Source organism: Poecilia latipinna, unplaced genomic scaffold (assembly GCF_001443285.1).
Source record: "Poecilia latipinna isolate Pla-1442-1.1 unplaced genomic scaffold, P_latipinna-1.0 Scaffold301, whole genome shotgun sequence".
Lineage (NCBI taxonomy): Eukaryota > Metazoa > Chordata > Actinopteri > Cyprinodontiformes > Poeciliidae > Poecilia > Poecilia latipinna.
This window is the reverse complement of record NW_015112917.1, coordinates 100,790-110,808: the sequence shown is the minus strand read 5'-3', so window position 1 is coordinate 110,808 and position 10,019 is coordinate 100,790. Positions and strand designations below refer to the sequence as shown.

Here is a 10,019-nt window from a genome sequence, read left to right as displayed (position 1 = left end):
AAAACCAACCCCCCGCTTTTGGGTTTTTAATTTTGGGTTTTTCTCTAAAAAAATGAAAAAATTTTTTAAAAAAAAAAAAAAAAAAAAAAAAAATATATATATATATAAAATTGTTTTCCAAATCTGTTAAACTGAATTAGATATGTTCAAAAGTAGAGAATAATTTTATTCATTTTACAGTTCCAACATTTTTACTCTCCAATATTCAAAGCTGCATTCCTACAGAATAAGTGGAAAGCAGGTAAGTCTGAGAACAGAAGGGGGCAGTAGAGAGGCACTTTACATCAAGACAATTAAACAACCTCCATGTTCAACCAAGGTTTAGCCACCAACAGTTCACATTAATAAAACATCATTTACTGCGTTTCTGAGCGGCTGTCAGTGCAATGCTGCTGCTGGTGATGATTCACCAAGCGTTTCGTGATACCGGTAACCACCAAGTGCTTCTGTTGAAGTTAGAAACGAGGAAGATGCGACTTTATCAGGGAGATAAATTGCTTTAATTACTTCATGACTAGCAGCGTCCATTAATCGGAGCTGGAACTTTCTGTGTGAGAATGACGGCTGAGGAAAATGGCTTCATCCGTGTGTTTTCCTTCCCCTCTCTCTCTCTCTCTCTGTTTGTTTGAGTGCTAGGGGCTCGCCCTCCTCGCGCTGACCAGGTAACCCTTGGATTTGATGATGCCGCGGCTTTTGACGATGACAGAGTAGCGGAGGACCCACTCCAGCCTCCAGTCGGTGGCGCTCAGGCCCGCCGCTCCTTCCTGCATCGCCTCCTGGAATGTGGCTGTTGACATCAGCTCTAGGAGAAAAACGACATATAAGGCTGACTGCAAATCACAAAGATGAAAGAAAACACTATATTAAACTTGCTTCTAGGGAAGCTCGTTATATGGATGTCAACGTAAAACTGTTTTTCCAGTTCTGGAGAGAAGAGAGTGTTGACACATACATGCACTTTCAGAACAATTGTTGGGTTTTAACCAACTATTGACATCGGTTTTCAAGCAAAATGTCTTCAAATATTCACTTTCCCATGACCAAAAGAATAATAAAGGAAATTTATTCAATTGCCTAAAGTACAATATTAAGACAATGTGGCTTCTGGGGACACATTCCTTTTAAACATGCCTGTTGCCTTCTGGCATCAGGTGTTTTAGAGTTTTATGACAATGCAATAACACAGTCAGAGCTATGAATCACTGAACAAAAATGATGCCTCCAGCAAGTTATTCAAGAAAAAATGTTGATGACAAATCGTTGAAATAACGTAAAAAAAAAATTTAAAAAAAGATTAGATTGTAAATGTACAGATTTAAAAACACAGCTAAATATAATTTCAGCTGTAGTAAGGGAAATTGGTTTGTGCTAAAAGAAATTAAAATGAATTTTAAGATCTTGCAGAAACTTTGTGTTTTATACATGAACTTAAATTATGCATTTTGAAAGCTTCAATATGATTGGTCAGGACAGGAAAGACAATTAGTCATCTAAGGGATGTTCATCTTGCATGAAAGTGAACGTTTGCAACAGATTGTTTCTAAGGGTTTGAATGGGTGTCAATGAAAGTATAAAGTAAGTGAATAAAAATGTAGTTTGAGAGTTTCAGGTGCTCAGATATCGGGGCATAACACTGGACTCTGTTCTCCAACTGGAATGCATGTTTCATTATTATTAGAAACGTGCATTTATTTATTCATCCGAGATAGTTACATTTATGCGTTTGCTCTACTACATAGTGGAGGTTAACTAGTGTAGCTTGTTTTTCCCCCCAACCTGTCCTGCATATTTGGGAAAAGTATGATTAATAGTTTGTTGTAATTTATGATCTACCTGATTATTTTATGTTCCTTGTGTGACATGCACACTGTGAACTTCTGTTGCGAGTTCAGCGCCCGGCTGAAGGGAAAAAAAACAAAACCAGGTTTCACCTTTGGGGTCGCTGTGTGTGAGCAGCTGGATGTCGAACTCTTTGGCGAAGGCGGTCAGATCGGGCGGCATCACGCAGCAGGAGGCCAGGTTCACCTGATTACTGCTGGGCTTCACCTGGTTCAGGACAGGGAAATAAAAAAAAATAAAAAAAGATTGCAACATGTTTTTAGTTTCAGAAACAAATTTATCTTCAAGACTCAAATTGCTAAGAAATTTCATGATTTTATTTTTAAATCTGAAATTTGACTAGTAGGAACTTCTAACAGTCAAGGTTGAAATATGCAAGCCACAAACATCTTGATAAACTACAGACTATAAAACAGAAATGAGATCAAACACTTCCAAAAGAAAAAAAAGTTTACACTTTAAACATAACATGATTTACTTTTGTCATTACTCGATCATTTGAACAATCTCTCTAAACAGTAAAACTTTAATGATTGTAGCTTAGAGTCAGTAACTCCAAACATAAAAGATTTATGAAATTAATCTTATGTACAAACAGTGTGTGCTCATACAATTTATTATTACGCCTCTTTCCAGATGAAAAGTTCAGATGAATCACTATTGACTGTGGAAATATTCACTGCCTCACAGAAACATGTCTACACTTATTGGACCTGGCGTCCATGTTGGGAAACTGTCAGCGATGTGAAAATTATTGCTGGCCAGATCCGGTTCACCTGTAATTGGAGGTCTGAGCTGCTCACGTATCGCTAAAGGCTTCATCACAGGATGTTCATGCTAATCGGAGGCTTTTCTGTTCCATCCAGGTACCATAAATGTTTGCTATGTGCAAAGGCTTTTATCCAACACTGTGGTGATGTAGCCTGGCACGATTTAGTCAAATATTGTGGTTGGCAGCAGAACTAAAAGCTGGCACGATGTATATGAATCATAACATTGGTGATTTTCCACATAAAGTCTAAATAGTTGCCGAGTCTATGGTTTCACACGCCTCATTTAAAACCGTCTTCAACTCAAGTTCCTCTTCTTTCCTAGAGAATACATCACATTTGACCGTGTAGCCTGAAGAATGGCACATGCTGAACTGGTTTACATGCATTTGCTTATGTAAAAAGTGTTTGTGTGCATGGCTGTTTATTCCGGATGCCTCCGAGATGCCCTGTGGTGGACTGGTGAGCTGGAGATTGCGTTAAAGAAAACAACTCCTGCAAGATAAAGTGGATGTAGATGATGGACATGCATTTTTCAGCTCCACGTTGATTGGGGAGTAATGTGCTTTGATCTATGCATGGTTAAAGTTTCCCAGTGGTTTTCTTTTGTGCATGTACAGTTTTCTGGATTAAAACATTCATCGTGTTATTGGCTCAGAAGTTAAAGTCTGGAAATACAAATGTTTCTTTCTTGCCTTTTTTCCATGCAAGAGACAGGGAAATGCTTCAATAAAATGGTAAATTTTTCTAGACTAAACAAGCACTTATCAAAGTCCAGCTATTTGAGTTGCTTAGATTTGGCATTTTAAATTCCTTCTTGTCTCGTCTAAATGATCCAACATTTGTTCTCAAACCAAGAGATAATTCTGTCTGTTAGGCATTTTTAGGACAGGATCAAAAAAAGGAAAATTAACAGCAAGGTGTGAACGCTTTCAGGGTTTCCTTTGTGGATTTTGTGTTGGAGGAGTGTCTCTCTCCACCTTTTCAGCTTTTATTTACCGTTTCTTTCAATCTCTCTAACCATCATGCACTTCCACACCAAGTTCAGTCGTGTCCAACCAGGAGGAGTAATTCTCCTCAAACAGCCCAACCAGGACAAAACCTTTTAGTTGGTGATGACTGAATTTTTGTTGCATTTCAAGTGCAGGACATGAAGCACTTGCTATGATTTACTGGTATTGTTGCAGTAGGAGAGTTACTCCTGCTGCTACTGACACCAAAATTAAATTCTGTGTTTAAAAAAATGCAGATATCTTTGCCTGCTTTGGAGGGGTTTTTTTAAGACATTTTCTCAAATTTTCACAACTCAGAGACAACAGATTCTCAGCTACCTGGGCCCAGTTGTAGAGCTGCTCCAGCAGCTCTTTGTCCAGGTCAGACGTGCCGATGGCGGCGATCTTCTGCTTCCTCACCAGAGACTCCAGCTCCTCCCACGCTGGCTGCAGGTGAGCCAGACTCCGGCCATCACCCTCCACAGGCCCAGGGGGCGCTATGATGACAGAGTCAAGCTGGGAAACTGCCAACGTCTGGCAAGCTAAAGGTGAGAAAAATAAAACTGATTTAAAAATAAATAAATAAAAAAAAAGGCTGTGGCATCATTAATCTCTTATTGAAGCAATATAAAGCTCACCCGTCTCCACGGCATCCCTGATAGCTGACTGACCCGACTCGCAGAGGAAAAGCTTCGCTGCCCAAAAAAAACAAAACAAACATCAGTCAGCAGGTCGTCCTCGATCAACTGCAGCCGTTTCTTCTGCTGAGCTCAGCAGATGAAACTTTGTGCCACAGATATTTTTAGTTTCATTTAGATATATACATGAATTAAAAAATTATGCTTCATGCATGGAGTCTTTATGAAATTGACAACAATGATTCCTGACTAGTGATTTATTAGCATTTGGTTAAAAAAAAGTGGAAAAATGGACATCTTTAGCTTGGATTATATCTTTAGGGGGGACCCTGAATTTTAATGAGTCCGATTATTCCAATACTTCTGTTTCAACAGCAGCTGCGATGCAGCAAAGCAGCACTGACCTGAAATCTTCACCTCCTCCCTTTCTTCAGGTGTGATGGCATCTGTCGCCTCAGGAATGGAGCAGTCCAGTGTGTCTGGAAAACCCTGTTCAACAGGAAATGTCTTATCAAAAACTGCATGTAAACATTTTTAAGTTGTTATTCATACAAAGTATTCAAAAAGTTCTCAAAAGCTTCCTACATGGGGGAGGGGGAAGTATATAGATTTTCTCTTTCTTCTAGACTGGAAAACTTATTATCCAACTAAATTAAAATCCAAAACTTTAATTATATTCACAAACAAAAGCATCTGGCTATTAAAGTAATTATTACATATTATATTGTTAAAATATTACAAAAAACATTGTTTTTTCTGCACTACAGTGAAGCGAAAAGCTAGAACATCAAATTCAATATTCAGTTATTAAGAAATATTAGCATCTGTTTGTGGAATCTTATTTATCTCTGAAAAGAAAGATTTATTTGCAATCAAGTAACAAAGACATTATATATTTTAAACATTGAAAACAAAGACAAACAAATGTGTTTTAATGCACCTTGTTCCCCAACAGCTAGTTGGCTAAATTAGCCCTAGTGAGACATGACCGAACCTCAGTTGTGCCATTCTCAACATTTCCCTACAGGAAAAGAGTCACGCGAGTTTTCCCAGGGTATAAGACCCCTCACCTCACCTCACCGTCCAGACTGCTGGGTGAGATGATAAAAGCTGAGATCAGCTAAACAAGCAGAGCAGGAGGAAGTTCAGCACAGCTCATACTCTGCAGTCTAATGCATCTGGTTTTATTCTTCTCTGAATACAGCCGATTAACAGAATCGCTATACAGTAAAAGTAGCACCGTTTGATGAGAGCCTCCAAACCTCCTGTGATAAAAGATTTCCCCCCCTCGCCTCTTCCTTTCACCCAGCAGACAGACGCCATGTTTGGAAAGGCGCCTTTGGCGGGCAGCGCGGCATGAACATCCACTGTGACAGCTTCTGTTCAGAGAGCCCGCAGGCTTCCTTTGACGGCCATCGCTGCTGTTATTTTACTTTAACCAACACTGCGATCCAAATAGCCGAGGCAGCACATCGTTCAGTTCATGTGATCCATACGACACAATCAATGCAAACAGTTATTTCTAAACAAACAAACAAAAAGGAAAAAAAAAGCCGCCCGCTCACCGTGCTTGTGGGTTTAGCCGTCGACAACCAGTCACTCAGCGTGGCTTGGATGCAGTCTCGAAGCTAAATAAAATTAAACAGAGTTGAAGTTCAAATAGCACTCAGAAAAATATGTGAATCCATTTACAAAGAGAAAACATGAGTAGGATACTCAGACGTCACTGATGTAGCGCAGAAAATGCGTCAGAAAAATGAAACGATGCTCTTAACGATCAAAATATTGACTGCTTCAATAGGAATTGCAACACAATTATAAAATTGCAAAACAAAACTGTTGCTCCGCTCAATAAACTAATTTAGTGTCACTAAATTTGACTTTTAGTGACCATGTATTAAAAAATAAAAAAAGTGCTGACTCATTATTTTGAGCACCACATTCCAACCCTTGATGGTTGTCATTATAAGCCTGGAGAATAACTTATCCCTAAGGTGCGACAGGGACTGTACCTGCTGCGTCATGCTTTGGGGGATAAACTTCAAACAGTAAGACAATGAAGGGAGCTGGAGAAACTTCAGCCAAACCCTCTTTGTAAACAGGCATTACATAAAACCTCAATAAACCTGTCAGCAATGGCTTTACCTGATTAATACAAGGCAATGATGACATCATAAATAGATCGCTTGCAAAAGGTTAAACATATAGCTACTAGTCTCAGCTTTTCATACAATGTAAAATAAAATTTCAAGAAGCCTTTATGAAAAAAAGGAGAAAAAAAAGTAGCATCAAAAAAAAGTGCATTTATTTCAAGATGCGAGACTCATATTGATGCATTAGGCAGCGAAGTGGATTTTAAGGGTTTATATCTGGACATTTATATTGTCATTATTGTTTAAAGCTAGTATTAGCTCAAAATGTGGCTCCTTGGAAATATAGAATATTACATAAAACCATTAAAAATATGTTTAAAACACAGAAATGTTACATTTATTGACTAAAAAAAAAATAAAGAGAATCTCTGCTGACTTGTCAGCTGACCACAGCCTGGTGCATTCAAGAGGTTTGAGAGAAATTCACAGTGAATCCACTGTTGCAAGTGGATTTACAGCTTCAAAAGCCATCCAGGAAATGGGCTGCCACTGACTGACTGCTGATGCTAAGCTACTCCTGAATGAGAAGATGTGCTACCCAGGTTAGCCAGGCAGAGGAGGAAAAAGAACAACATGATTTCTCAGTGGTCCAAATTTCTCTCTTCAGAAAAAAAGGACATTTTCTGTTTAAAACAGAAGTCAAGGTCTCAGAGTCTGGAGGAAGACTGTAAAGGCACAGAAGCCCAGTTGTGGTGATTTAGGGAGTCGTGTTGTTCTGTGCAGGTTCTCACACTCAGCAGCAGTAAAGCAGCTGAGGTGGCTCTTCACTGTGACCCTATAAAAGTTGACCATCGGTCTACGTGGGTGTTGTGCCTTCATCAGATGTATGCAAGATAAAGTTGTTGGGTTTTTTTCCTGCAAGAAAAAGACATCTTTCTCTCTCAGTTACATGCTCTACTTTGGGTCTGTGGGTTTCCTTGTTGTCACGTGCGATTAGACTTACCACTGATGTGTCAGCAAATTATACAATGAAGCTTAATTATTCTCTGAATAATGCAAAGCTGACAGTGCTCAGCACACAGCCTTGAGGAATTCCTGTATTTACAATAAGAGTAAATTTGGCATGCTTGGCACCTGGGTAAAATATTTAGAAACTTATCACTTTGCCGTCTTGACAGGATTCTTTCATCATATTGGATGCGTTATTGGATAACAGAAACTCTCGCTCCTAGCTTGTTGGCCTCACTTGTAAAAACATTCGTGCCAGATAACCATTTATTTGCAGGTGAAATAAGTCACCTGCTTGGTCTGTGTAGCTCAGGGGTCTCATCAAGAGCCACTGTTATGCAGTTTTCAGATGTGCCACAGGTCCAAAACACTGGAATGAAATGGTTTAACTACCTTCTCATTGTGTAGATAAGTTATCCAGAGCCTTGCTAATGACCTAATTATTCTATCTAATTACTACCTAATTACTCTATTCTATTCAGGAGTGGTGCAGCTGAGGCGCATCCAAAAGTTACAGGTCAGTGGCCCTCCAGGACTGAAGTTTGACACCTGTGGTGTAGCTCTACAGTCAAAGTGTGCCTGCAACAATCATTGATCAGATGCTGCAGTCTGTAAACTATTCACTTCAACTTGAGCCATAAACATTCTGATAAAATGTTTCTGTCACAACCTGAACATCTAGAGTTGTACTGAAACAGCTACAAATAGTGCCATCGTTTACCTTAAACCGGCTTCAGTCAGTCTGAAACAGCAGTTTAAATATTTAGTAGCCTAGCCTAACTTGGAAGCTAAGCTAACAGGCTAAGTAATGACTTGGCAAGTTTTTCTGCTGTTCTTCCCTTACCTCCTCGCTGGGAGAACCGGGACACTTCTTCTTCAGCCGGTTCCGGTTCACTAAATTCCCGGTGTGGAGTCGGAGGGTCTTGCCGTGGTTCAGCAGCTCCTTCCCCTCAACGTTAGTGTTGGTGTTTTGAAGATCCATGTGGCTTTCGGTTGCTAAGCTAACGAGTTGCTAAACAGTGTTTTTGCTGCGTCGAAACTTGACAAAACGGTTTCACCGAGTGACTGAATGGCTGACTACAACTCTCATCAGATATAAAGGCAAAAGGTCCTGCTACTGCTGCCAAACTGTTGTGTTCAGGATGACTTGCATTCAGTCACTCACCTGCTGCTGTAGAGCGACATCAGTGGCTGTTATAAAGCTTAGCCGGTCGGTCACGCCCACATGTAGACAAGTATTACAAGGACTGCGCTGCTGCTGTTAAACCACTAGATGGGGCTGTTGTGTTTGTATTCACTTGACAGCGCCACAGTGCTAATGGAGCTAAGGTGAATGTCTCCTGAATTTGATCGAAACAATTGCATTTTTATGGTTATTATCGTACAGACTTTTTTTTTTTTTTTTTGCTTCTTTTAATAGAACTGTATATCGGTGAAGTTTTTATGTGCTTACATGTCTTAAGACAAATATTGATATTCTATTATGGTAATTCCTGCATATTTGCATTATGGTAATATTGATACATTCAATTTAATTCAATTTAATTTGAAGTTGGCACCCCTGCTTGTTACTGGGAGTAGGGTGACTAGATTACTTGCTTTGCGGCTTTTACTTCAGCATAATTATTTTTCCTTCATTAAACAACAAAACAGCTGTTTTTAAATGTAATTCTTTGAAGTCTCTTAAAATTGTTAGTGTCCCTACTACAATGAAACTATTGGTAAATGAACATTGAAAATATTCATACTGCAAAGAACAATAATAATATAATCATCATTAATATTGTGGAAAGAAGAATGAAATTTTATGAGAAAAGCAGTTTCTTAAAAATGTTATGCAGTCAACTTTTCATAATAATTTATTTGTTTCAAATATCTACTTTGAAATAGACATGACATTTCTAAAAATGTGTAACCTTTAAAAATTTTATTTTGTGGATATTTTCTCTTAGCAATTTTTGTCTTTTTGCCTGCTGCTTTCTTTTGTGTTTAAAGAGTTTAGAATTCAGTTTTTCCTCTCATTCCGTGTGTTTGTTTTAACATGTTTTAAATACTTCTTAAATTCTTCAGTTGTTTGTTAAAATAATATTGTAAGCCTTGTAGTCTGGCCATACATTACCATGAAAGAGAGGGCAGCTGTGCTGCGCCGCTTGGTGCTCCTGAACTACTTAGGTTACTAATGAGGGCAAATGGTTGCACTGAATTTTATTTATGAGTGGAAGAGTAAAGAGAATTATGATGCCCACCATATTCTTCTGATTTTTTAAACATGTTACTTTGGAAAACTTCTTTTTCCTTCTTCCTCAATATCATATGCCACTTTATACTGACCTGTCACATGAAATCCAAGCTCAGTACATTGAACAACTGAAGACCAGATGTGAGGAATCGGTATTAACAGTGTTGATTCCTTTTCTTCATAACTTCTGCAGTTTCCTCTGACTCTGAGTAAATATGAACTTTCGACAGAATCCTGACTGGTCTATGTGAGTATTGGGACTCGAGCAGTTTTATTTGCTTCTGTGTGTCTGCTTCTTTTTTTTTTAATTACCCCAAATTTACAAGGATTCCCAGAAATTTCTGTGTTATGAATTTGAGTCACTTCTTTATCACTTTCGCCTTGTGATCAGGATGGGAAGGAGGCAGATCGTCTCAACACAAATGTTGAAAGAATTTGCT

General features: G+C 38.7%; 1 protein-coding gene across 1 annotated transcript; it reads right to left on the bottom strand.

Annotated features, from left to right (window-relative positions):
* Positions 1-147: 147 nt before the first annotated feature.
* Positions 148-8,565, bottom strand: gclm (glutamate-cysteine ligase, modifier subunit). Its single transcript, XM_015034506.1, has 7 exons — positions 8,185-8,565; positions 5,805-5,867; positions 4,644-4,728; positions 4,240-4,296; positions 3,941-4,143; positions 1,932-2,046; positions 148-802 (listed from the first exon to the last, which is right to left on the bottom strand). Exons 1-7 carry the CDS (start codon positions 8,320-8,322, stop codon positions 633-635), a joined length of 831 nt encoding a protein of 276 aa, XP_014889992.1. The 5' UTR covers positions 8,323-8,565; the 3' UTR covers positions 148-632.
* Between the last annotated feature and the right edge of the window lie 1,454 nt (positions 8,566-10,019).

What these genes read in the sequence shown, in the direction of transcription:
- gclm (XM_015034506.1), bottom strand. Translation starts at nt 8,322, where the DNA reads ATGGATCTTCAAAACACCAACACTAACGTTGAGGGGAAGGAGCTGCTG. An exon ending in GGAGGAGGTGAAGATTTCAG is followed by an intron (nt 4,297 to 4,643) that starts GTCAGTGCTGCT and finishes TTTTTTGGGCAG; the next exon opens with CGAAGCTTTTCCTCTGCGAG. An exon ending in AGCTCTACAACTGGGCCCAG is followed by an intron (nt 2,047 to 3,940) that starts GTAGCTGAGAAT and finishes GTCCTGAACCAG; the next exon opens with GTGAAGCCCAGCAGTAATCA.